This window comes from Crocuta crocuta, unplaced genomic scaffold, assembly GCF_008692635.1.
Source record: "Crocuta crocuta isolate KB4526 unplaced genomic scaffold, BGI_CrCroc_1.0 scaffold266, whole genome shotgun sequence".
In the NCBI taxonomy this organism is placed as follows: domain Eukaryota; kingdom Metazoa; phylum Chordata; class Mammalia; order Carnivora; family Hyaenidae; genus Crocuta; species Crocuta crocuta.
Window position 1 is genome coordinate 1,511,221 of NW_027531005.1, and position 25,658 is coordinate 1,536,878.

A 25,658-nucleotide genomic window follows, 5' to 3' on the forward strand; every position below is an offset into this window, starting at 1 on the left:
CCCCCCCCCCCCCCGCCCCCTTTTTTTTATGCTGAGAACTTTCAGACTAAACTAGGAGGGGGCTCTGCCCAGTAGCATTTTGCATGACCCTGTGGGCCTTCTAGGGCTTTTCAGTGCAGGACAGTGCCCTGCAAATTGGGTCACACACACTCGAGCCACAGCTCACGTCCCCAGTACGGAGGCCCTGCCTGCTTTGTGCTCCCTCTGACGGAAGCAGTTTAGGGTGGTTGGAAAAGACCGACCCCCTGACCTAGAATGTGGCTATTCATACGATGGCATGTTGCTGACCAGTCTGCAGAAAGCTGTCTCCTTCGTCTAAACCTTTGCCAGGGAGAGGTTCGGTCTGGGCAGGGGAAGACCCAATGGCCCAGCCTTCTGCCCAGCTGGGAGACTACCTGGCCGCTGGGGTGGCTTCTGAGTGTACTGACCTTGCCACAGCTTCGACTGGCCATAAATGACGGAATGCCAGTTGTTTGCTGCTGGAATTTGGGATAACACGCTCAGGGTTAGGTTTACGTCTTCTCTTTGGGCTGACCAGCCAGATTGTTATGAGGCTCTGTGAGTCTGTCCGAAGAAAGGCCAGACCCGGTAGCAGGGGAGAGACTTTCCTACAGCCATGGAGGGCCCTCAGGACAACGTCCGTACTCTGTTCCCTGTGACTCATGTTCAAGGGTTTTGCTGCCGTGTCAAGAGTTTGGGAAGGATTTCTAATCCTTTTTCAGGCCAGCTTTTTCTTTAACTTCGTGCACCGGTACCTGTGATTCTGAACTTTGATGCGGAATGCCAGAGGACCAACCAGGTTCAAGAAGAAAATGAGGTTCTTCGCCAGAAGGTCGGTTCTGAAATGCGCTTGCTTCTTGGGAAGAACTTCTGCTTTTCATGTGTGAAATTGGGTAGTGGTGGTGGGGGGCTGATTAAAAATAGGAAACCACTGATCTCAGATGGAAGTGAGCCACCGGAAAGTCAGTATTGGAGATTTGGGGGCTGTAATCGTCTCTGAAAACCAGAGGCCAGGTTCTTATTTTGAGTCCTCTGTATAGCACGAACAGCATAACAATGGTAATGAACTTGGAGAGGAGAAGGACCCACGTGCTTTCATGCCTTACAACTCTCCCGTGTCTCTTTCATACTTCAGTCCTTTTCCACATCCATCCACATCTATGTTGTTCACAGCCCAGATATGATTTAATTGTGCTGCTCAGTTCCATGATCCTATAGGTGAGTAAAACGATAGAGCCAGTGGACCCACAATTGCTTTTGCATTTTGTCTGAGGAGCATTTCTCTGTCCCTGAAGTTAAGGCATCTGTAGGTCATTTTTCAGAAAAAGATTATAAGCTGTTTACATTTTGGGTGCTTGTGCCTATGTAATTTTTTTTCAGGCTTAAGGTCAAAAATGCTGAGCTTGACTGAAAAAAATTTTTCCATGAGAGTTCCAGAGCCTGATTTTGTAGATTCCGAAGAGCAAGGCAGGATTGCATGCAGCTATTTTTCTCAGTGAATTCAGGAAGAAGCAAGTCAAATGATGAAAAGAAAAGGAGTGGGATTTGTGTATCTAACAGTTGTTGGTTTCTCACCTCCCTGTGGTCAAGTAACGGCTGCCTCTTGCCCATTTTCCTGCTCTGCGCTGAGCACAGGGTGAGAGTGGCACCCCGAGGCTGAGGCCCAGTGGCCTCTCGAGCCCGTGCGGTGCAGTGTTGGATGGGATGTGTCTCATGCGCCTCGGTGGAGGGAAGGGGAGGGGAGGTCACCACCTGACTTGCCCCCTCCCTTGGGCAGCTCTTTGCCTTGCAAGCCGAAATCCACCGCCTGAAGAAAGAGGAGCTGCAGCCAGAGGAGGAAGAGGCCTTGGTCCAGCACAAATTGCCCCCTTATGTCTCCAACATGGACCGCCTGGGGGACTCGGAGCTGTGAGTGTGTGCCCCCTTTGGGGTGGGAGGGCCGCCCCTCTCCCCTCTCCCCTCTCCCCTCTGCGCTCTCACCTCGCCCCGGCCCTCACTCCTCCTGTCTGAGCTTTCTGAGTAAGGTCGCCTGGCCTTTCGGGCCCCCTGGCCTCTGAGCGCACCCTGAGGGAGGGGGAGTGCACATCCAGACATGCACAGCCGGGATAACTAGGCCCAGTCGCAGTCGTGAAGCCCTGGGCGGGCTGTGTGTGTTGAAAGGGGTGCCTCATGGATGGAAAGGTTGGCACCCAACAGGCCGGATGCAGCCTGTGGTGGAAGCGTGCTCCCGTCCGAGGGCTTGAAGGGGTAGACAGATGCGGGGAGAGGCATTCAGGCAGCCTTAAAATCTGGTTCCTTTTCTGTTGGCTAAAGCACAAGTCCCAGCTGATGCTAATAGTAGTAGCCGGTGAAGAACCAGAGGCACAGAGCGGCCATGGCCAGTGAGTCAGGAGGCAGACCCGGGCAGGCGGACTCCATGCTGTGCACGTGGCCTCCACGCGTGCACGTGGCCACGGGTCTTCCCAGGAGCAGCCGGTCCGGTTTCTGAGCTAGCAGGGTCCGGCAAGCCCCAAATGTGACTTAAACATTTTTACTTCAAGTAAAAAGAAACAGGTGAAGTTAATTTTGGGATATGTCTTATTTAGCCCAGTATATCCCAAACATTTCAACCTGTGATGAATATAAACAAAGTACCTGCGATGAGCGATTTTACACTTGTTTTCATGCTAAGGCTTGCGATCCGGTGTGTGTTTTATACCACACAGCTCCGAGGTTCACCCCAGCCCTCCACAGAACCGCTGCATGCTTTGCTGTTGTGCCGGATAGGCTGCTGGCTCCCTTGGGTACAAGAAGTAGTACCGAGGGCAGTGCCCCCTTAGAGCGCAGGCATGTGCACCTGGCACCGTCCACAACCCAGGAGGCCTGTGCTTCGGCTGTCCCCAGGTCCCCTCCAGCCCTGTGGCCTTGCGTGTCTGCTTTCCAGGGCCATGGTGTGCAGCCAGAGGAGCACTTCCCTCTCCCAGTCGCCTCGAGTGGGTTTCCTGTCCTCATTGCTGCCTCAGAGTAAGAAGAGCCCCTCGCGGCTGTCGCCTGCCCAGAGTCCCTCGCAGGCCCAGAGCTCGGCCAAGAAAGAGCCCTTCAGCAGTCAGGTGAGCAAGCACACGGGCCTGCCTTTCTAACTCCTCCTTGGAGGCCCCGGCCTCTGACTGTACGTTCAGGACTACGTCAAGTGCAGCCTTGATTGCCCTGCTGTTAGGACGGGTTTCCCTGTGTGCTGATGTCCTAAATTTCCCTGTGTCCTAAATTCACATCCTGTTCCCTTCCTTACTGCCTCTCGCCTCTGCCTCCCACACAAGTGATGGCTCTGCAGGATGAAGGCATAGATGAGATGATAGCGGAGCGACCGAGACCCTAAGGAGGGAATCCACTTCACACATCCTCCGCCTATTGCCCCCTCTTCTGGCCTGAATTGCAGGTGTCGTGGGCAGAACGAGACAGTAGGCAGGTGCGTGCTGCTCACCTAGGGTTGAGCCAGGTCGTAGTTCCACGTCTAACCCAGAGGGACCTTCACCCAGCCGCTGCCACTGTCCAGCGCCTGTAGTGCCTTTCCAGCTGTCGGAGGCCTGTGACACCAGGCAGGGGAGGAGTGCCTGGCGGCGACGAGGAGTGTGCTTTGAATCTCTTCCCTTTTCTCATAAACTCCTCTGAACTCCTGACGGCTTGTGACTGGGATTTGGTGGTACAAGGGTGAATTTGAGCCATTCTGGGATTGAATTTTTGGTGATACAAAGTGGTATGTAGAGAAAGAGTAAATTACTTCTGCATCAGTGTATTTCTTTTACAAGTTGGTATTCACTGATTCAGCAAAGGGCTTTTTGTTATTTTTCACATTTACAGAAGCTTGCAAGAGAATTCCTTTTATGCCAGTTCACGTCCCAAGCAGCCACGGGTCCCACTGGGTGGTTTTCCTCGTGGTGATGGTCAGAGTTCATTGCTTTCCGCAGTGCCTTCCGGAGTGACAGTTTGACAGACCCACGATTACACGCGTTATAGCTCGGCCAGGGACCCTTCCTCTTTCCGTGTATTTTTATTCGTTACAGGTAAAGTCAGCTGTAATACTCTCTGCCTTCCTCCCCACCACCCTTGGCTTGGGAACAGTCGCAGGTGACACAGCAGGCCGGGGCTGCCCCCTGCGGCAGGGAGACGGGGGTCTGTCCAGGCCGCCACTGGGACGGTGGGGCTCTCAGCACAGCGCATGACCTTGGTGTTGTTGCTCAAGTACCGTTGCCGAGCAGCACACTGGAGAGGAAAGCGTGGGCTCGGGCGGCCGGCCGTGTACTTTCAGCCCGGGCTTCTCATGTGTGGCCCTTGCTCAGACTGTCTGAACTCACCCTGAGTTGCTGGGGGTGACACTACCACATGTGTTGCCTCGGGGGGTAGCTCATCAAACGGCTACCAGAGCCCTCAGTGTACGTGCGGCCTGGCAGATGGACACACTCAGTGCCTGTTCGCAGTGCGTGCTGTCATAGTGATGCCGCTGGCCAGCCTGGACCCCCGACCCCGCTCCAAGCCCTGGGGTGCCGGTGACGCCAAGTGCCCGTCACCTGGCATTCCTGCAGCCTCCAGCAGTGGAGCAATCCTGGTGATTCCTATGGCTATTTTTCTGAATTCCAAACCTGAAAATTCAAAATCCAGTTCTGTGGAATGTGGCTAAGTCAGTTTTACTGTTTGCTTTGCGGATCTCTGTCCCGATGCAGCATTTTCTAAGTGTGATAGGCGCTGCATGGGGTGCGAGGGCTCTTGAAAAATGCAGGAAATCCTGAAACTCCATTTCATTAAGTTAAAATGAAAGAAAAACACAACGATGGGTTCTTTGGGGTTAAGCCTGTGGCCTTGTTCTCTGAGTTCAGGAAGTAGGTGTCACATGGTGAGATTGGAACGAGTTTGGAAATTTTTTGTGCAGTTCGTGTTTAAGAGACGAGGGTAAGAATTTGTAACTTGAGGCGGCGCCTGGGTGGCTCAGTCAGTTAAGCATCCAGCTCTTGATTTCGGCTCAGGTCATGATCTCCTGGTTCGTGAGTTCAAGCCCCATGTCGGCCTCTGTGCTGACAGAGTGGAGCCTGCTTGGGATTCTCTTTCTCCTCCTCTCTCTGCCCCTCCCCTGCTCGCCCTCTCTCTTTCTCTCTCTCAAAATAAAAATTAAAAAAAAAAAAAAGAATTTGTAATTTGCAGCAAGCAGTCCTTGCCTCTAAAATATATTCAAATAGAACTTGGGTCACTGTGTGGCATATTAACAGAGCAAAGGTAGCTCTCTTTCCATTTCATGAATGGAGGTGATAGATATCTACCATCTGGAAAATCCAATGGTTGGGTCACTTGTGGCTTTATAAATTTATTAACTAGACTCAGCATTAATGTTTCGATTCAGAAAGTAACTTGAACTTTGAGGTTCAAGAAAATCACAGAATTTTAGAGTTAGAGGAAGCTTAAAGGCCATTTGGCCCCTCTTCCAGTTGTGGAGACTGGCACATCTGATTGATTGCTTCCTGTGATGTGAAGCCCGCTACTTGTCCACGTGGGGATGTTTGCCTGTTAGAAAGCTGTTTGTAGAAACCTCTGTATAATTATTACTTGCCGATCTTAGCTTTGCCCTTCGAGCTAAATAAGAATAAAGATTCTTATTAGGACACTTCCTGTCTTTCCATGCTAAGCACTCACTGTTCGTTCTTCTCTCTCCCTTCCACTCTTCCCACATGGTGTGATTTCTAGACATTCTTGTTTTTCAATTCTTCTGTGACCGTTGATATGCCAGATTTGAGTGTACAATTCAAGATTGCTCTCTTCCCAATAGCAAATGCAGTTAGTTGTGTGATCGCTTCTTGTGATTTTAATGATGCACAGCTTTTAACTTAGTAGAAAACGACATTGGTTTTTTTAATGAGCCACGTTGCTTTGTCAGCACATTTGAAGCACGTAGTCTTTTTCTCACTCTTGCCACACCAGAGCCCTCTTTCTTGTTTACTACTAGCGAATAAGCAAACAAAAGACATTAGCTGTGTTATTAAATTAGCAATAAATAAAATGATCAGGCTTTCCTATTTTAAATATTATTTATCATGTAACATTGTAAGTTTCAGTCCCATCAGCATGTTGCTCACTTGTGGTGGGTCGTTGTAACTGCTGTGGCTGAAACGTTCATGGCATTATAGATGATAAAATACATGGTGATGCACCCCTGTGCTTTTATGAATCTGGAGGCAAAATTTAAGAAACAAGCGGATGTAACTCTGAGACCACAGCTCCTAGCACTTCTGGGGTCTCTGTTACAACAGCGCCTGAGGGCCCCTGCCTGCTGGCTCGAGCAGCCTGTGCTTTGACCCTGTCCTTCCCTCCAGCCATGTAATTTCACTCCTTCCACACCCACTCAGGAAGCCTTGGGACTGCGGTTATTACACAGATAACCTCTCATTGGCTGTAATGTAAAGAAAGCAAACTTCTGTGTTTGTGGCTCTTGTTAGTGTGAAATTACTTCCTAGCTACTGAGCTGTCCGTGACAGCTGTCCGTGGGGCTCTCTCTGCGGATCGTATGGGGATGGAGGAAAAGGGGGCCTCTTTCATGACACTCGTTCTATAATTTTATGTGTTATGAGGGCCTGTCGTCTGGGTGGCTTTATTTTACGTCAAGTGAGACCAGATTACTAGAACTTGTTTCCTGCCCCATGTGGATGACTGCCTGGTAAACACTATTCAGGCCAGTGAAAATTCTGTCTTTCTCCAGAGAGAAATGCAAAGGTGAAATGATAAAACATAGGTTAAAATATTTCTTCTGAACTGCGGGAGACAGGTAGAGGACAGATTTGGGCCATTTGGAAACTTATATGAACCTGGTAGTTGAAACTTTTAGGCGGTCTGCTCTTAAAGCTGTGGATTATCAGTATTCTCACCGTAAACATTTATTCGAATTGTGTACGTGTGTAGCGAGTCACAAGTTTACCTTTACCTACTTTCTAAAGCGCTTTGTGGAGAGCTGCATTCGTCAGCTTTTATAGCCTGTTGTTTTCTGTTGGTGTTGTTCACCCTTCTTTAGTAAACAACTCAGATACAGTTGAAGGGGAAGGTCTCCTGAAGCAGGATCTGATAGGTCACATGTAGGTCCGTAGCTCTCCGGCTGTAAACTACCCATCATGAAAAAGACGCTTCTTGTTAGTTCATTGTAGTGCCTTTTGTTAACACCTGTTTGAACGTTCATTTTGGAGTATGGTCCAGCCCTTACCTAATGATCTGCTGGACCATTTCCTTGCCATCTTGACCTGGCAAGCCCTGCCTTTGCACTTCTTAGTGTTGTATTTCCTGTCCTTGCTGGGGAAGCACTACACGTGGCTCTTGTGTCAGCTGGGGGGATTTGAAGTCCGTCCCAAGCTTCTCTATTCTATCAGTGTGGGCCAACCGAACACTCTTAAGACTTAGCACTGAAAAGGGAAAAGCCGCCATTTCTCCTGTATAGTGGGTGAGTAAGGAAAGAAAAAGAGTGCCGCCGAGTACCTGCCTGCCCTCTGTGGCATTTCCCCCCTTCGTCTCCAGGCTGGGTCCCCTGGGGTCTGTGTACTTCCAGGGCATGAATGCAGTGTTATGTGGATTCTCTTCCCTTTTCTTCTGAAATATCTGGTGTAACGATCTGTTGGTCAGGTTGATAAATCTGTCAAAACTGCATAATTGTTGTTCCAGACTTCCTCACTTGCCTGGATCCCATTATTTTGGAAAATAGCTGCCAACCTGGGAAATCGGTCTTCCTTCTCCTCCCACTGTTTACATAGCTAGCTGTAGGCTTGCCAAAGCCACCTCTTATTCAGAAAACATGGCCTCTACTGCTGATTTTTTAGTCTTTCTATCAAAATGGCAGAACTTTTAGAGATATATTTTGGAGTTCTTTTCTAATTTGAGCCCTCTTTTTCTCTTGATAAATGTCTGTTTTATCTTTTTGAGAACTGGCTACTTATTGATCGTTTATGCTGTCTTTTTAGTCTCTTTGTCATTAATTTTCATTCTGATCTTCATTATTTCCTTTTTCTAAATTTGGGTTTCATTTGTTTTTCTACTTCCTTGAGGAGGCTGTTCATTTGTGAGCTTTCTTTTTTCTTAATGTAGGTATTTATTGCTATGAACTTCCCTCTTAGAACTACTTTGGCTGCATCTCATAAGATTTGATATGTTGTGTTTCCATTTTGATTTGTCTCAAGATATTTTTTTAAATTTCTCTTTTGATTTATTCTTTGATCCATTGATTGTTCAGGAACATGTTTACTCATCACATATTTGTGAATTTTTAAATTTCCCTCTTGTAATTGATTTGTCGTTTGATACTGTTGTGATGCCTGATATGATTTCAATCTTCTTATATTTGTTAAGACTTGTTTTGTGGCCCAACGTATGATCTATTCCTGGAAATGTTCCATGTGTTGAGAATAATGTGTATTCTGCTTCTGTTGGATGGAATGTTCTGTGGAGGTCTTTTAAGTCCATCTGGTCTAATGTATGGTTCAAGTGCAGTGTTTCCTTATTGATTTTCTGTCTGGATGAGATCTCTATTGTGGAAAGGTGAGCATTGAAGTCCCTAACTATTATTGCATTGCTTCCTGTTTCTCCCTGGTTGCTTTATATATTTAGGTGCTCCTCTGCCAATGCATAAATACTTAGAAGTGTCATGTCCTCTTACTGGATGGACCCTTTTATCATTACGTTATGACCTTCTTTGTCTCTTGTTACCGTCGTTTGTTTAAAGTCTGTTTTGTCTGATGCAAGTATAGCCCCGCCTCCGGGATTCTTCAGTCTGATTTGCCCTGTTGATCAGACATATGGGGAGGAATCAATGGCTTTGTGTAATGAGGCCTGGCACCCTTGGGCCACATCCCAGGGAGTGAGTACAGCGCCCCCCCCNCCCCCCCCCCCCCCGGCACCATGTGAGGCATGCTGTGGTTTCAGGACCTCTTTGTTATCAGTTATCTTGACCACCTCTTATTTCTGAGCCGGTAAGAGAAGTCTTCTTCCACTTTCTAAGCTGTAGTACCTCTTCAGTGATCCCTGAACCGTGGGTTACTGCTCAGAAATGGCCAGACGTACTGTGAGAAGGGCCTTGTCTTTGTTATGTTAGCTCTGGAATTACATTTCTTCTTCTCTTTTTTATTTACTGTCACGTTGTGTGTGTGTGTGTGTGTGTGTGTGTGTGTTTTCTCTTCGTGTTATTGCTTCCACTGGGTTTCTCAGAGCATGGGGTTTGCTGTCAGATTTGGGCATGAATTCCACCTCTGTCCAGTTTTCCCTATGTGAGCAGTACGTTGACTTAAGCCTCAGTTCCTTGTGTTAAAATAATGTTGTCATCCCTATTTTAAGGGGACATTTGTAAAGTTCTTAGGTTTTTTTTTTTAATGTCTATGTAATTTTGATAGAGCACGAGGTGAGTCAGGCCTTATGCTGTAAACACCTGCAAGCAACTGTGTATTTGGACAATACAAAGAAAATGTATGCAATATACAACCACCTGTCTGGAGACAAAAATGAACACAATACCCGTGCTTGTTTTGGGCCAATCTAATGACTAAGGCAGCTAATGTTAAATATTGAGGTATTTGGAAATGATTACTAGGCAACCAGAAATTCTTAACAGAAATTGTTGGAAACTCAAGGACCTTTGAGCAAGATAATAAATCAGCAGGAAAGAAGTTGGCATCTTCTGGCCCCTTTTCGTGACAAAAGTGATAAAGTCGACTGAGGTTGTAGCAAATGAATTCAGTAATCCCCACCCTTCCTCCATAGAGAGAAGATTCATAATCTAGAGCCTTTTTATTTTTTATTTGTTTTTAATTTTTCAAACATACTTATTCTTGAGAGAAAGAGAGAGCAAATGTGAGTGGGGGGAAAGGCAGAGAGAGAGGGAGACACAGAATCCGAAGCAGGCTCCAGGCTCTAAGCTGTGGGCATAGAGCCTGACGCGGGGCGTGAACCCACAACTATGAGATCATGACCTGAGCTGAAGTTGGATGCTTGACTGAGCCACCCAGGTGCCCCAGCCTCTTATTTCTTATTAGCATGGTGCCTTGCATGTGGTAAAAACTCAATGAATAACACATATTGGTACTATAATTGTTATCATTGGTTTTTTTCTTAGGTTATTTGTTTTATTTTGACTAAAACCCCTACTTCTCCCAAAATAAGCCAGAATGTGGAGAGTCAAATACTTTTCCCTAGAAAAAAGATCTGTTACAAGCAGAAGTGAATACCCTGGAGATCACCTCAGTCAGAAAAACAGAAATAACAGATACCCTGAAGGTCAGCCTCAATTAGGCTCCACATGAACTAATAGTCCTTTAAAATTTTCTTTTTAACTCTTCTGATGGCTCCAGGGTCCCAAGGAGTCTGTGTTATCATTTAATTAATTTACTATTTTAAGGAAAAATTTAAGTTTATTTATTTTGAGAGAAAAAGAGACGGTGCGAGAGGAAGAGGGGCAGAGAGAAGGGAGATAGAGAATCCCAAGCAGGCTCCATGCTGCAAGTGCAGAGCCTGACGGGGGCTTGAACTCACGGAACCATGAGATCATGACCTGAACCGAAACCAAGAGTCGGACACTTAACTGACTGAGCCACCCAGGCGCCCCTGTGTTAATCATTTTAAGTTGTTTAGTGTTAACATAAAAAATAACAAATGGGGTACCTGGGTGGCTTAGTCGGCTAAGCATCTGATCTCAGCTCAGGTCTTGATCTCATGGTTGTGAGTTTAAGGTCCATGTTGGGCTCCACGTTGGGCATGAAGCCTACTTAAAAAAAAAAAAAGTAAGTAGAAGTAGAAAGCAACAAGTAGACTTTGGTTGAATTTATACTCTTGATTTACGTCTTGTGTGCAAATGACTTGCCCAGGGGTTGGTCTGAAACTTGAGTGGCTGTTTGCATTCATATCCCTTTGATATGAGTGTAAATAAGGCAGAGGGAAGAGCAGTTTTGACCATCACAGTTTGTGGGAATAAGGTTGGGAAAAGCCCAGATAATCTGGAAAGGTGAGGTGGTGACAAAAGCTCCTTCTAAAAAGGCTCTAGAGGGGCGCCTGGGTGGCTCAGTCGGTTAAGCGTTCTGACTTTGGCTCAGGTCATGATCTCGTGGTCTGTGAGTTCAAGCCCGGCGTTGGGCTCTGTTCTGACAGCTCAGGAAGCGCTGGTCTCTTCTCCCTTCACTAAGGTTAATTGTTCTGACTAGAGGAAGGAACTGTGTGTGTCTGTCTCCAGGTGAGGCTGAGGAGTGCTGGTGACTTACCCCCCTATAACAGGGAGAACGGAAAGGAGGGGATCCAGACTGCTCGTGTTCCATTCTTGACTTGGCCCGTAGGCTGACATCGTAGCATTCTGGCCGGGGAGGACCCTTTCCTGGGAGCTGTGGGGCGAAGGAGCCGCTCCCTGGCTTCTGCTCCCCTCCCCCGCCCCTCCAACCCTCACCCCTACCGGCTGAGGTGCCCCGTGGCCTGGGCACACAGGCAGCAAGCGACTTGTTACATCCCGGCCTGTCGCCCTGTAGACGCCGAAGGGAAGGGACCCGGCGTGTGGGCCCAAAGACGGGAAGAGCCTCTTCAGCGGGCTGGCCTCTGGGGAGTCCAGCTGGTCACAGCACCGGCAGCGGCGCCTGCAGGATCACGGCAAAGAAAGGAAGGAGCTTCTGTCTATGACTTTGCAGGTATGGCTTGGTCTTGGCATCACATGAGTGCCTGCAGGGACATCTGCGTGCCTACCGTGGGGGGCCATGGAAGAAGGGGGGTGCACAGCCTGCTTGTATCTCTCTTGATCTCTACCCGATACTTTGAGCGTGTCAGAGGCTCTTGGAGGCTTGGCAGGAGAGACCTGTTTCCCTTGGCTCAAGCCAGAATCACCCAGCCTTGCCCCTCCACAGCTTCCCTTTCTCCCACATCCCTTGTGGGCCCCTGGACACTGCGCTGACACCCGGTGTCGTAGTGCAGCCCCGGCTGCTGCCACACGGGTCCCCGGGACTCCCCTCGCCCCTGGAAATGGGCCGGAGTCTCCTCTTCATGGTAGTAAAGCTGCTTCTCTTTCTGTCCATACTCCAGACTGAAAGGAAGAGTCCAAGGGGTTTACTGGCGAAGTCATCCCGTTGACCATTTATCCCCTGCTTGGGACCACCTTTAAACGTATCGGTGCCGGTTACCAGCCGTGTGCTGGTTCCGGTTTGGTGGCATAGACCCTTGAGGCTCTGATCTCACCCTGTCCTGTTCTGACACTGCAGGATTAAAGACACACCTGAGCTCAGCCACCCCCCGAAGGCCCCTGTCTGAGCTCAGAGCTCTCTCTTCCTCTGTTACTTTTGTGCTGTAGAACTGTGGTTTCTGCGACCCTGAGGAGCACTTAGAGGAGCCTCGGGAGCCATGGGGCTGGGAGATGGCCCTGGCTCATGCCACCTGGCCTGCGTTATGTGTGGGTGAATGGGTAGCAGGCATGGCGGTCAGCATTCAGGGGTCCCGGGGGGCAGAGCCCAGGGCAGCTGCGGGTGTGCCAGGTGGCAGGGTGTGTCAAGACCTTCTGGTGCCCGGCCTCGTTCCGGCCCCTTTGCTGTCCTGGGGTCTCTATCTGATGCCTGGCCAGTCGCCTCAGTCTCTTGGTGCCCCCTTGCCTGCCAGGAGGAGGTGCTGGTGGCTTGGGGGTGGTGTTGGTGAGGGGCTAGGCTTGCCTCTGATCTGGCTTCACATCCCAGTCCTGCCCCTTGCCAGCTCTTGGCCTTGGGCAAGTTGTTTAACTTCTGCTTCCAGTCTTTAGTTTCCACAGTTATTAAATGGGGTCAGTCGTAGGATTTCAGATGGTCTCATGAAGGATTAAATGAGAGTCAAATGTGGCCACACAGTGCCTGGCATTGAGCAGGTGCTCACTAATTTATATGGCAGCCTGTCCTGAGTCCTGTCAGCTGTGACGGGGACAGGGTGCCCCTGGCCCACTACCCCCCCCCAGCAGGGTCTCTAGACAGGAGCCGTCAGCAGAGCAGGAACCTGCCTCTCCTGGGGCAAGTTGGGTGCTGCTCTTGGCATTCAAGGCTCTTTCTCCTAGACCCCGTACCCACTAAGAGGCCCCCAACATGCTGGGCCCAGCATCCTAGATGTCCTGCGGTGTGTCCCCCAGCGTGAACGGCTGGGCCCAGTGCTACCCTTCACAGCTGACTTGTCCCCACTTTGCCTGTCACAGAGTGCAGAGAAGAAGCCTGAAGCTAGTGGCCCGGAGGCCGAGCCCTGCCCAGAGCCCCCTGCGGAGGTGCCGGACACGCGGACGCGGGCTTCCGCCCCAAGTGCCGAGGGGGGAGCGGTCCGTCCCGAGCAGCCGTTCATTGTGCTGGGGCAGGAGGAGTACGGGGAGCACCACTCCTCCATCATGCACTGCAGGTGGCTGTGGGTCTGGGGGCGAGGCCCCGGCGGGAGAGTGCCGGCTGGGGCGGGGGCCCGTCTCCCTGGGAGGCCTGGGTTATGAGGCTGTGTGTGTGGAGCTGTGGCAGACAGCAGGCATGCATGCTGGGATGGTCCCTGAAGGACCGTAGCCGTCCCTCCAGAGGGCCGGACAGCTGCCGTGGGTCTGGGCAGCCTCTCTGTCCTTTCCAGCTGCGGGACTCTGAGTCTCAGGAGCAGGTTACCTTTTATTTGAACTCCCTACGACTTCATTTTATTTGCTTTACGTTGTCACTTTTAGTAGATGTTTACCACGTACAAGTTTTTAGTCCCATGTGGTAAAAGCTTGACCTTTATGAGAAGCCCTCCCAGAGGGTAGTTTTCAGAGAGTGGGTGGCCTCCCTGCCCTGGCGCCGATGGCTCTGGAGGGGCCTGCAGGAGGCACCCCAGTGCCTGGGGACGGGGCTGTGCGTGCTTCCCCGCCATTCTGTCCCCGTCGCGTACCACAGGGCTCAGCACGTGATAGGTCCTTCGTAAGTAGTTCTTGAATACTTCTAGAAGTAGTCCACCCCCATCCTTGGCACGTAGGCAGTTTGAGAAACAGTTGAGAAGTCAGCCAAGCCGTCATCTGGGCGCTCGCGGAGGACGACGGTGGGCTAAGGCAAGGACCGTCACAGCTTCCTTCTCTCTTCCATCCCAGAGTGGACTGCTCGGGGCGGAGGGTCGCCAGCTTAGACGTGGACGGGGTCATCAAAGTGTGGTCCTTCAATCCCATCATGCAGACCAAAGCGTCCTCCATTTCCAAGTCGCCACTGCTCTCTCTGGAGTGGGCCACCAAGCGGGACAGGCTGGTGAGTGGTGAGCAATGCGTGCCTCATCGCGGTCTAAGTGAGGAGTTCCCAAGGCCGCCGCCGCCAGCTTCAGGCACTCCTGGAGCTGAGGCAGCCAGGCCAGACCCCTGCCTTCTCTCTTCCTGGGAGTCGGGGGGCGGGGGACACCTCCGGACTGTCCGAGCAGGGCTCCTGTTTGGCGGTGGTGGGGAGGCTGTCGGATTAGCAAGAAAGGAAATCAGATGGTAGTGGGCCTGCGGGACGCTCCTGTCAGGCGGGGCCTGTGTCTCCCCCGTCAGCTCCTGTCGTCTGTCCCCTCTCTGACAGCCCAGCACAGATGTTCCCAGCTGCCCCTCTTCCTGCCACGACCCCCCCGGGAAGTGGCTTAAGCTGGGGGGGATGGTGTCCTGTTTGGGGTCCCCACATGTCTACTACAGTGCTGTTAGCACAGTGCTCTTTTTCCTTCTGGACTTTAATATTTGACAGAGGATTTGTAGTTGAGGCGGTCAAGTTGATTTAGAGTGTTTTCTTTCCTTGTATTCTGTTTGGAGGTGATGATGGAAGGCAGCCCAAGGGGCAGACCTCATTGGTTTTTTAAATAATTTTTGACAGCCTGCAGGGATTATCCTTATGCTAGTAGGCTCTCGGGGCTTAGCCTGTACAAGTGTTCATCTGCCAGTGTGAATTTGAGATCGGAAAATAGGTAATGTTCTTGGGGGGACACCCTCAGACCTGCTTCTGGTTCTGTCTCCTGGCAGTACTCGTTATTATCTTTGAAGCTTTTTTACAAAAAAATCACCAATGCCTGAAGGCAAGGATAGCCTCTTCTATTTTTTCTAGAGAACTTTAAAGGCCCTGAGCCAGAGCTGTGCCCAGAACAAGCAAACGGGGCCTCACCCAGGCCCGGCAGGCAGCCGGTGGTGGTGGGTAGATGAGCAGAGAAGGAAGGATGAGAGTGGCTGACACTTAACACTGACAAGGAGTGAAGAACAGAGGGTCTCCTTTAATCAGCTGGAATCTTTCCGGGTATATCTGAGGTGACCCCTCTCTCCCAGTTCATGGATGCCTTCTGTAGTTTTCTTTCTGTTCAAGGTCACCTCTAAGGTCTTCAGGTAATTAAAAAAAATTTTTTTAATCATTATTTATTTTTGAGAGAGAGGGAGAGAGAGAGAGCGAGCAAGCAGGGGAGGGGCAAAGAGAGAGGGAGACGCAGAATCCAAAGCAGGCTCCAGGCTCTGAGCTGTCAGCACAGAGCCTGATGCAGGGCTCGAACGCACGGACCACAAAATCATAACCTGAGTCAAAGTCGAACCTAACTGACTGAGCCACCCGAGTGCTCCGGTCTTCATGTAATTTTTAAATGAGGCCCATTTTAGCCAGATAATCACCCGGTGGCATGGAGGTGTGTGGAAGCGGGCCTCACCCCTGCAGCCTGCCCAGACTCACCCCTCACAGGAGTGAGGACCCCACAGTGGTCCTTCCTGACCCCCATGCTATGCTTCGCGCCTCCCGCCCTTTCTCGTTCTAGCTCCTGCTGGGCAGTGGTGTGGGGACAGTGCGTCTTTATGACACAGAAGCCAAGAAGAATCTCTGTGAGATCAACATCAACGACGACATGCCCAGGTGAGCGGGAGGCTGCTGCCCACCCCCGCCAAGCTCTGCAGGGCCTGGTTCTGTGGCGGGCCCAGCCCCTGGGGGTGGCTGGGGTGCTGACCCAGGCCCGCGTGTATTGCAGGATCCTGTCTCTCGCGTGCAGCCCCAACGGGGCCTCTTTTGTCTGTTCGGCCGCGGCTCCAAGCCTCGCTTCCCAGGTGGACTTCTCGGCTCCAGACATCGGCAGCAAGGGCGCTAACCAGGTTCCCGGCAAGCTGCTGCTGTGGGACACGAAAACCATGAAGCAGCAGGTGCAGGCTGTGCCCCTGTGGGCGTCCCTGTGGGTCTGTCTGGGGTCACACTCTGGGGTAGCGCCCCATGGGTCTCCCTGTGGGTCTGTCTGGGGTCATACTCCGGGGTAGCGCTCTGCATTCACTCCCCTGTCTTCCTGATGAGCCACCTCTTCTCTTTGCTCTGTCTCCTCTGATTTTGATTTGTGAGGCAGTTTCAAAGAGCAAGCGTTGAAAAGTAGTAACACTCTGGTTAGGCAGCTTGCTAGCGACTGAAGTCATTCAGAATTGTGCCCCCAACTTGGAGGTCACATGCAGCCTATCAGAGGGCCCTTGTGGTTTATAAAAATTTGTTTAATTTTGTGTATATTGATAGGCTTAAAAAATTTTTCATGCAGTTGTGGTTCATAACAAAATTGGGAGGAAGGTACAGAGATCTCCCATATGCCCCCTGCCCCCACGTTGACACAGGCGCCCCTACTGCGTCCCCACCAGGGCATCTGCAGTGACCGTGGAATCTCCTAAAGTTCATAATTTATCTCTGGGCTCAGTCTTGGGTGTTGTACGTTCTCGAGGTTTGGACAGATGTATAAGGACAGGTACCCCCCACTACAGTGTCACACAGGCTGTTTTCACTGCCTAAAATCCTCTGTGCACCCCCCATTCATCCTCTCACATCCCCCCAAACCCTGACAACCGCGGACCTTTATGCTGTCTCCGTAGCTTTGCGTTTTCTGTGTTACCGTGTGGCTGGGATCTTATGGCATTTTCTCATTGCCTTCTTTCGCTTAGAATTAGGCATTCAAGTGGCTTAGTTTTTAGGAGACAGACGTGGACTCTCTTTCTGACTCCCTGTTAGCTTAGTATTGCATAAAAATGACAGCAGTAGCTGGAAGAGGTGAGGACACATGCATGCTCTTGAGAAGTGACAGCCACATGAAAGCTGGCTATGGGACCACGTGGCCCACCTTCCTCAGGCCCACCTTCCTCAGTTCCCACCTCCAGCGGCTGATTGCTGCAGCCGTGACCCTAAGCTCCTAGAGAGAGAAATGAGGTGTAAACTCACACGTTTAAAAGGCAGCAGTGTTTCTCATTGAAATTAGTTTTGGGATGCAAACGTGGTGTGGCCCTTGCCTTAAATGAATGGTTTCCTGATGTCACTGGACCCTGGGAATGGTCCCTGTTCTATAGACAGGCTGTGTTCCAAGGGTCCAGTTCATACCTCCCGGCATCTGCCTGCAGGAATGGGGTCTGTTCCCATCAGGGAGTCTCCCTGGAGCTCAGGTTTCAGGCCACACCTGAATTCTTGACCGCCATGCGTGCCATGCCTGCTCTCCTGCCCGGTCTTCCTCGTCTCGCCGCTGTGCTCCACTTAGAAACTGGGTGCCTCTCTGGAGCCGTCCTTCTCCCTCACCTCACATAGTCAGCCCATGAGCACACAGTCAGCTCCCCTGCAGAGTGTGTCTGCCCACAGCTCTGCACTTGTGGGCACACAGCCTAGACTCACACCCCTGACCCTCCCACCAGAGAGAGCGAGACCCTGTGGCACAGCACACCGCTCCGCTCTTCCAGATTTCCCACCCACGCTGCCCCAGGGCCCTGCATCGTCTGCCCTCTCCCGCCTCAGGAGTGTCCTGTGGCCGCGGGCCTTCCTCCACGTGCTGTCCCCTCTCTAGAGAGTTCTTTCCCCACTCAGTCTGGCAGACATCTGTCCTCCAGTGCCTCTTAGATGCTTTCCCTTTTACAGCTTAATTAGATTCTTCTTAACCTTGCTCTTTTCCTTAAAGGCTCTTACCGTAATTTTGTTCATTTGTTATCTTCAAAGTTTTAATGAAATAGTACATAGGGAAGAATTGTGCAGTCAAAGGTATGCAGAGTAATGAGGAGGGAAGCTATAGCATGAACACCTCTCTGTTGTCACAGTTGAAGCGGAACCTTCAGCACTTTTTCTGCCCTTGTGCACGCTTTCCAGGCGTGGCCCCCTTCTCCCGCAGACAGAACCCGTCTTGAATTTCGGTTGTTGTTCTTTTACAATTTCAAATTTAGTTAGTAGTTTTTTGTCTTTGTGTTTGTAACTAGCTCCAGTTCTCCCTGGACCCCGAGCCCATTGCCATCAACTGCACAGCCTTCAATCACAACGGGAACCTGCTGGTCACGGGCGCGGCCGATGGCGTCATCCGCCTGTTTGGTAAGCGGGTGCGCTCAGGGCAGCCTGGTCCCCTCCTTCAGTGTCTCAGAAAAGGGAGTTGGATTTTTGGCGGCTGGACCAGAAGCGACTGCAGAAGCCCAATTCAAGGTGCCTGCGGTAGAGCTTACCGTTGGTCCGGGTCTGCTCTTTTCAAAACCTCCGTAACCGGTCACCTTGCACGTGGTCAGCGTCGGTGGGCCCGGGGTGCCGGGGCTCAGCAGTCCTTGAGCCCCGACTGTTTGCTCTGAGCCCTGCAGCCTGAGTGAGCTCCCGGCGGACACGCGAGAGTGAGGCCGTGCTGTCTGCTTGGCGCAGCGAGTGCTCTCGCCTCGTAAAGCTGGTGGAGCGTGTGCGTTGCTGCTTGAAGAGCCCAAGCCTCTGGGTCAGGGAGCCTGGGAGGGGGACTAGGGACTTTGTCTAGCAGACCCCCCAGGTGCCCTGGTGGGAAGTTCCCCAGGAAGCACTGGGAGGCCTCCTGGGAAGGATTTGTGTGTCCCCCTCAGGACGTGTGGGCTCCCCAGAGGAGCTCAGCTTCCGCTCAGGGATTCCTGAACCTCATTTCTGACCCAGGATAAAAAGCTGCTATTTTACATTTGTTAAACAGACGGTTAATGCCCTGGGTTAATGCCCTGGTGGAGAGAGCTAGCAAACTGAAAGACCTCTTTGGCAGGGCTCAGCCCCGAGGCACCCGTAGGTTCCAGGAGGCCCTTGGCCTCCAGAGCAGCCTCTGCCCTTTTGTCACGGGCGGAAGCCTCCCCGGGGCCCGGGCTGGGGTCTTAGCGGCACCTCACTGCCCCAGATATGCAGCAGCACGAGTGCGCCATGAGCTGGAAGGCCCACTGCGGGGAGGTCTACTCCGTGGAGTTCAGTTACGACGAGAACACCGTGTACAGTATTGGCGAGGACGGCAAGGTAGGTAGGCGGGAGCCGGGTCTGGGTCGGGAACTTCCCTCCCCCGCCTTAGGCGTCTGCGGTTGCAGAAAGCGCCCGGGAAGCGCGACAGGCTGAGATGAAGCCTGACCGTGCTCTTTACTGGCACTGTGACCATGGGCCCCTCTCTGCCTCCCCGGGTCCTCTGTGTAATGGGGGCATAGTAGTAACCAGTCTCTTGGAACCATTGTGAGGTTTGAACAAGTTTAGTGGGAGCTGGCGATTATGAAAGGGGAGAACCCAGCCTCCCTCCTTGTAGCAGAAGTGACTCTTCCCACGATAGGTGCATTATCGGGGTCCAGATTAGGGCCCGGGCTGTGCTGCTGTGACCTTGGTGGTCGGGCAGTCCCAGCATCATGAGGCAGTGTGGATAGGCCTGAGTGGAGTCAAGAAATGTAAAATAAGCTGGGGATAAAATTAAAGATAAGTGCCCCTTTGTATATTCTTTCTGGAAGGATCTGTGGAAAGGGAGCTGGGGGTGGGAGGCGGAAGGCAGAGCCGGAGGAAGACTTGGTTTTCTGATGTACCCCCCGTACCTTTGGATTTTATACTATGCACCTGTAGTATTCACTGAAAACTGTAATCACAAAATAAATTCTTCATTTGAAAGCTATGGGAAGGGATTTTTAAATTAAAGCTTGACTTCCTATTTATTGAGTAGGATTCTCCGTTTAAGAGGTGATCAGACGGCCTGTCCGTGGTGTAGGCTACAGGATTATATACACTACAGTGCGTGAAGCTAGTTGATAACAGTACTGCTCATGTTCGGTTGGTTACACTGCTGAGACATTGGGAAGATACTTGGCATCTGTCCTCTCTTTTTTTTCTAAGTCAGAAAAATCTGGTTGGGTTCTAGCCCTAGGAGCCACGGCAGCAGTAATAGTAATGATTGCTCGGAGCATTCCCCTGCCTCAGACACAGGAATCCGGACAAAGGCAGCTGCCTACCCTTTTCCTCTCCTGGAGGCAGGCCACAGGGAGCGCTCAGGCTCTGATGTGAAGTTGCAGACTCTTTCTAGATGTTCCTCTCTGAAAGACTGTTTAAGTGTGTTGGGAAGAGATGGACTGAGGGGTCATCCCACCACCTTTCCTGGTGGGCTGGAGACCCACCCCGCCCCTGCTCTGGGACCCACCCTGCTCCTCCTCCTGGGCCTGGGTGCTGGGGAGCCATGGCGGGCTCCTGCTGGAAGAGCGCTCAGGTCGTGCTTTGTGGTTGCAGTTCATCCAGTGGAACATCCACAAGAGTGGCCTCAAGGTGTCTGAGTACAGCCTCCCCGCCGACGCCACGGGCCCCTTTGTGCTGTCAGGTTACAGCGGCTACAAGCAGGTTCAAGTTCCCCGGGGCCGGCTCTTCGCTTTTGACTCGGAGGGAAATTACATGCTGACGTGTTCGGCCACAGGGGGCGTCATCTACAAGGTACGTAGAGGGGAAGGGGGACTATCATAGGGGCTCTCTGTGGGCAGGGAGGTGCCCCCCTGGGGGTCTGGGCCAGGCTGAACATGGTCCGTCTCCCTGCCCTGGGTGGCGATGGAAAGCTCCTGGGGCCTCTTTGCTGCCAGCCCGGCAGGAGGGCCCATCCTCAGCTCAGGGGTGGGGACAGAGTATGGCACGCCATCTTTTTCTTTGCGTGTCATTTTGCAGATTCTGGCCCCTTTCTGCTTTTGTTCCTTGGGAATAATACCTATTGTAGAAAACATGAAGAAATAGGGAGAAGGGTTGGAAAGAGTGTTGGGTTGGGGGGACACGCCTCATGCAGGCAAGAGCTTCTGTGGTCTGCTTTAGTTCCTCTAGTCTGGTATCAATTTGTTAGTTTACTGGGGGTCCCATGGGTCGTGGACATTACAGTCCCATGGCCTACAGAAGTCCGGGGGTGTGACTTATCACAGCATGTTGGAAGTTGTCCACTTTGGTTTTGTCCCTCAGTTCATACGGTTGTTTTAATTCTCATGTTTGAGCTTCTCTGGTTCATGTACTTTTAAAAATATAATTATATGAAACTCTAACCCCCTTCTATTAATATCAACCAGACTAGCGATGAGGGTTTGAGTTGTAGTCTAAGCATATGGTTTTGGTAACCACACAAACCAATTCTGAGCCTCACTGTTAAGTCTTTGCCTAATGGTGGTATTTAGACTGTAGGGATAGAGTCACAGGTGGAATGTTCTCTGCCTGGGGCTCTCCGTGCCCTCAGTACCATGGCTTATTGGTCAGCGGATGGCACGTGGCGTGGAAGGGAATGGTGTGCAGGTGTTGGTCTGGGCGCCGTGGCGTGCCCTCGGGGGAGGGAGTGGTTCCTGTTCTCCTAGGGCTCCCACTCGAAACACCAACACCAGGGACAGGGCAGTGTCCGGGGTTCTGAGTGGGGGGGCGCTGCATGGGGGCTGAGTCTTCAGGGAAGGCCCCTGGCAGGTTGTGGGGGGCAGTCTGTGGATTTGAGGCCAGAGGAGAAGACAAGGAGGGAGGAAGGCCTTGGGGCCTCACAGAGGTAAAGCCACGTGAGAGCACTCGAATGGGGCGGGGTATAAGGAGGAGTCCCAAGGTGTAGCGTTAGGAACCTTCTAGACTGTTGGCCTGGAGCGGGGCACTGGGAAATCTGGGTTTACCATCAGTGAGGCTCCTCTTTTCCACAGATGATGATGCATCCAGTGGTTCTTGGCCTTCTTAAAATTAGCTCTGTATACAGTTTTTGTAATTGCTATTGGAAGATGCTATAAAAATACACCTTTTTGTTTGCAAGCCTAATTGTATTTTATTATTTAAAAATCGAGTTTCAGTTAGGTTATACTTCGCTCTCTGTGTGATTTTATGTGTGTTGTTTGTGTGTTTATTTTTAATCATGAGCCTTTGTCACTTGTTATTTGTCCTGATCAGCCTTTGTCATTTGTCCCAAATGCCTCCTCCTCTCCTGTCCTCTGCAGCTGGGTGGGGATGAGAAAGTTCTGGATTTCTGCCTGAGCCTGCGTGGCTACCAAGCCTCTGTGGTCACTGTGGACTGTTGATTTGCAGTGAGACTTGCTCTGTAACCAGTTAAAGGGTCTGAAGATCTCCCTCTGTATAATTTTTGAAATGCCAGTTATGGGGGGGGGGTCTAATTACTTAGGGAATATAATGAACTTTGGATCCTATTTTTATGATATTTAAGCAATTTATGATTTTTAAAGATGTATTCTCCACGAAGACCAGAGACTTCTGTCTCCCTCTCATGGGTGTTATCCGTAGCTGGATTGATCATTGTTCGTGTGCTCCTGGCTTCTCCTTCCTTGTAACCTGCTAACTCTTCACAGCTGTGGGCGTGGTGGGTGAGGGGGAGCCCCGCTCGTGTGTCCTCAGGGGACTGCGTGTGCCAGCACCGTGCTGGGTGCTGCGGCTCGCGTTCCTGCGGGAAGCAAATGGGAAGCAAAGCAGCAGACCCATGATCGAACGCTGGGGAGAGGAAACCGCGTAGGAAGAGAGTTGGGGTGGGTGCCAGTTAAAGGGGGCAGAGAAGATGCTCTGGTCTTGGAGAGCACGTGACCTTGTTTTCCATCTAAGACAAAGGAGTAACTATAGCTGAGATAGGGAAGGGGGTTCCTGGCCCAAGAAATTAAACAGGATCTTCTGGAAAGGTGGGCATGTGTGCCCGGGCACGTCTTCAGATTGGGGTGGCAGCCGCCAGGCTCGAGGCAGTTTGGTCGATAAAGTGGATGTGCTTGAGAACAGTGCCTGTTGATGCCTCTTCTCTCCTGTCTTACAGCTGGGTGGGGAAGAGAAGGTTCTGGAGAGCTGCTTGAGCCTGGGCGGCCACCGAGCCCCTGTGGTCACCGTGGACTGGAGCACCGCCATGGACTGCGGGACGTGCCTCACCGCCTCCATGGATGGCAAGATCAAGCTGACCACCCTCCTGGCGCATAAACTCTGATGGGGCTGATCATGAGGCCACCCATGGAAGCAGTATTATTCTGGGGGGTGCAGGGAGATGGGACAGGAAGCTCGGGGCACTGTCCAGCTGCAGTGACTGGACGGGAGCCGCACGGAGCCCTGGCACGAGTGCCCCGGAGCCCCACAGGCTGGGCCGGGCCACAGGCACGCCCAGGGGCAGGGAGAGCTCGGGAAGCAGGCGGTGCATCGTGATGGCTGCTCGCCCTTGGCCCAAGAGAGATTGACAGTATTTTGTATATATTTGCTCATTTTTCATCGTTTTTTTTAAAAAAAGAATGCCCTCATAGTCACCTGGTATCTTTCTGGAACATGTGTGTGCAGCAGAGTGTCTCTCTTCACCCCTTGCCCTTGAAGAAGCAGATGTTCTGGCAGGAAGCCGGTCAGCCGCAAGCGTCACCTGCGCGCCCGCTGTCGCCAGCCGCAGGGCTGGGCTTGGGGGAGGTTTGCTTTGCCTTTGAGGGAGGACGTCCCCTGTCTCGCACTGCACTGGCCAGCTGGGGCTGGTGCCGGTCCTGTTTCTTTGGCCCCAGGTCATGGAGGTCACAGCGTTCCTTGGAGCGGCTCGGGATGTCAGGGTCCCGGGCTTCTGCTCCCGGGCTGCCCTCTGTACTTGGTTTCCCTGTCCCTCTGCCACTGGGGCCCCTGTCCTTCTGTCAACTCCACCTTGTTGAGGTTGACCAGAGCCAGGCGCCAGCGCCCTCTGCTGGTGGATGGCGAGAGCACCAGAGCGAGTCTCCGTCGCTTCTTTTCCAGCCGAGGGGGCCGGCCAGGTACCTACTGAGGAAAATCATGAAGTTGGTGCGAGCGCTTGGGCACCGTTCTGCTGGGAGTTGGAGGAAGAGTAGGTATTTATGTAGCCCCATTCCATTAGTCTGAGAGACTAAGAAGTAGTGACTTACACACGTTTACCTATTTCTACCTTGGTAACCCTCGATTCAAATGAAGAAAACCGAGACTCTCCATTTACAGCTTCCCCATCTTCCGCCCTGAAACAGCAAACTGTGCACGTCCCCCAGCGATTCTGTAGGACATTTAAGAAGCCGTCGTGTGTTTCGTTTGAGAGAGAATGGACTGTTTAACTTCAGAGTTCTGTCTCACTTTCTTCCTTACACGCATTCTCTCTTCGGGGTCCTGTCTCCATTGCTGCCGGAATGTCTTCAAGGATTGCAAAGAAACAACACTCGGAAAGCTGTGTCTTCTCTCTTTTCCTTTATGTTCCGGGCAGGACACCCACCTTCCTTGTGTTTTCAGTTGGGTTTAGGATTGTGTGGGGCTCCACAGCACCGCCTAAAAACACAATGCCACAACACTATCTACAAACAAGAAACCCAAACCTATTAACCCTTTGAAATGAGCAGATAGAAATGTACCCCCCCNATATCAGCCTGCGTTCCTCCTGCCATTCCTCCCTGTCGCACCCATACCCTCTCCCGGATGGGCTCTCATCCTCCAGTACAACATGTCAAAACTTGAAATTTCCCTTCTTCACAAGAGCGCCTCGGCACCTACCCAGGACCCCGGCAAGACTCTGTCCCTGGTTTTGGGCCAGGGCAGCATAGCGGAGAAGCCATCAAGCCAGCAGCCGCAGGTCCCGGAGCCTGAGTACCTGGTGCGGGTGTGGACCCCGGCTCTGGCCCCGGGCCGCACCCCCCTCGCCGTCCTGGGGACCTGTCTGCCGGCCGCCTCCGCTCGGCCCCAGGAGCCCGGCTTTCAGAGCGCCTCAGCGGGTCACTCCGGCCCGTCCCCATCCCACCGCCCGGGTTTTCTCTGCCTGCTGGGGCCTCACTCCCTTCAGCTTCCTAGGCAGACACAGGTTTTCCGCTCCTCAGGCCTCGGGTTTCAGCTGGCTGGGAGGAGGTGGGCCCATCTGGAGGGAGTGGTTCCACTGATCAGTGTGTTCTGTTCTTTCATTCATGAAACAAAATGACGTCTCCCCAATTAGGCTTGCGTTTGTTCTGGCTCACGACTTGGGAGCAGAGGCCACTGGAGGTCAGCGGTTCCAGTACTTCCGAGGAAGCAGAGGCAGGTCCTGGCCCTGAGTGTGCCCCCCCCCAAAAAAAAAAAACAGGCAGAACTCGGTGCAGCCCGCAGCCAGGTGACCTCAGTGCAGGACCGGTTGGTTTTGTGACTTGAAACCATTGGTTTATTTCCTTAAGCCTTGATTGAGTTCAACTCTCCCAGCCCAGCAGGTGCAAGTGCTTTAGAGAAGCCAAAAGCGCATCCATACCAGTTAGTAGAGATCTTCAGGGTAGGAGGGGGTTCCCAAGCTCCGGATCCAGCTCCCCAGTTATGCACCTCTAGCCCGCGGACAGTAATTCTTCCATTAGCTGATCACATTAGCAAATCACATTTCAAACGGTGTCTTGATAATTTCACATTTTGGGGCCAGTCAGTTCTAATCCTCCTTTTACCTCCAAATGCGGTAGGAGAATGTCCCTCTGGTAGGAGAAGTTTTCTCTGTGTTTTTTGTCACATCTGTCACATCTGCAAGCTGGGGGTTTCTTTGCTGGCCTCTTTTAGGCTGCTGTAAGCTGAGTGTGATTTTATTTC

At 51.8% G+C, this 25,658-nt stretch overlaps 1 protein-coding gene across 1 annotated transcript in view; it reads left to right on the forward strand.

The window, feature by feature from the left end:
* WDR91 (WD repeat domain 91) overlaps positions 1-24,296 on the forward strand; it is a 27,724-nt gene extending 3,428 nt beyond the window's left edge. Inside the window, exons 4-15 of the mRNA XM_077770680.1 lie at positions 749-832; positions 1,778-1,908; positions 2,924-3,089; positions 11,499-11,654; positions 13,166-13,359; positions 14,060-14,210; positions 15,718-15,812; positions 15,925-16,093; positions 18,152-18,260; positions 19,060-19,172; positions 20,409-20,606; positions 22,924-24,296. Coding sequence (XP_077626806.1) covers positions 749-832; positions 1,778-1,908; positions 2,924-3,089; positions 11,499-11,654; positions 13,166-13,359; positions 14,060-14,210; positions 15,718-15,812; positions 15,925-16,093; positions 18,152-18,260; positions 19,060-19,172; positions 20,409-20,606; positions 22,924-23,088 — 1,731 coding nt within the window. The 3' untranslated portion in view covers positions 23,089-24,296. The remainder of the gene's footprint in view (positions 1-748; positions 833-1,777; positions 1,909-2,923; positions 3,090-11,498; positions 11,655-13,165; positions 13,360-14,059; positions 14,211-15,717; positions 15,813-15,924; positions 16,094-18,151; positions 18,261-19,059; positions 19,173-20,408; positions 20,607-22,923) is intronic.
* The last annotated feature ends 1,362 nt before the right edge of the window (positions 24,297-25,658 follow it).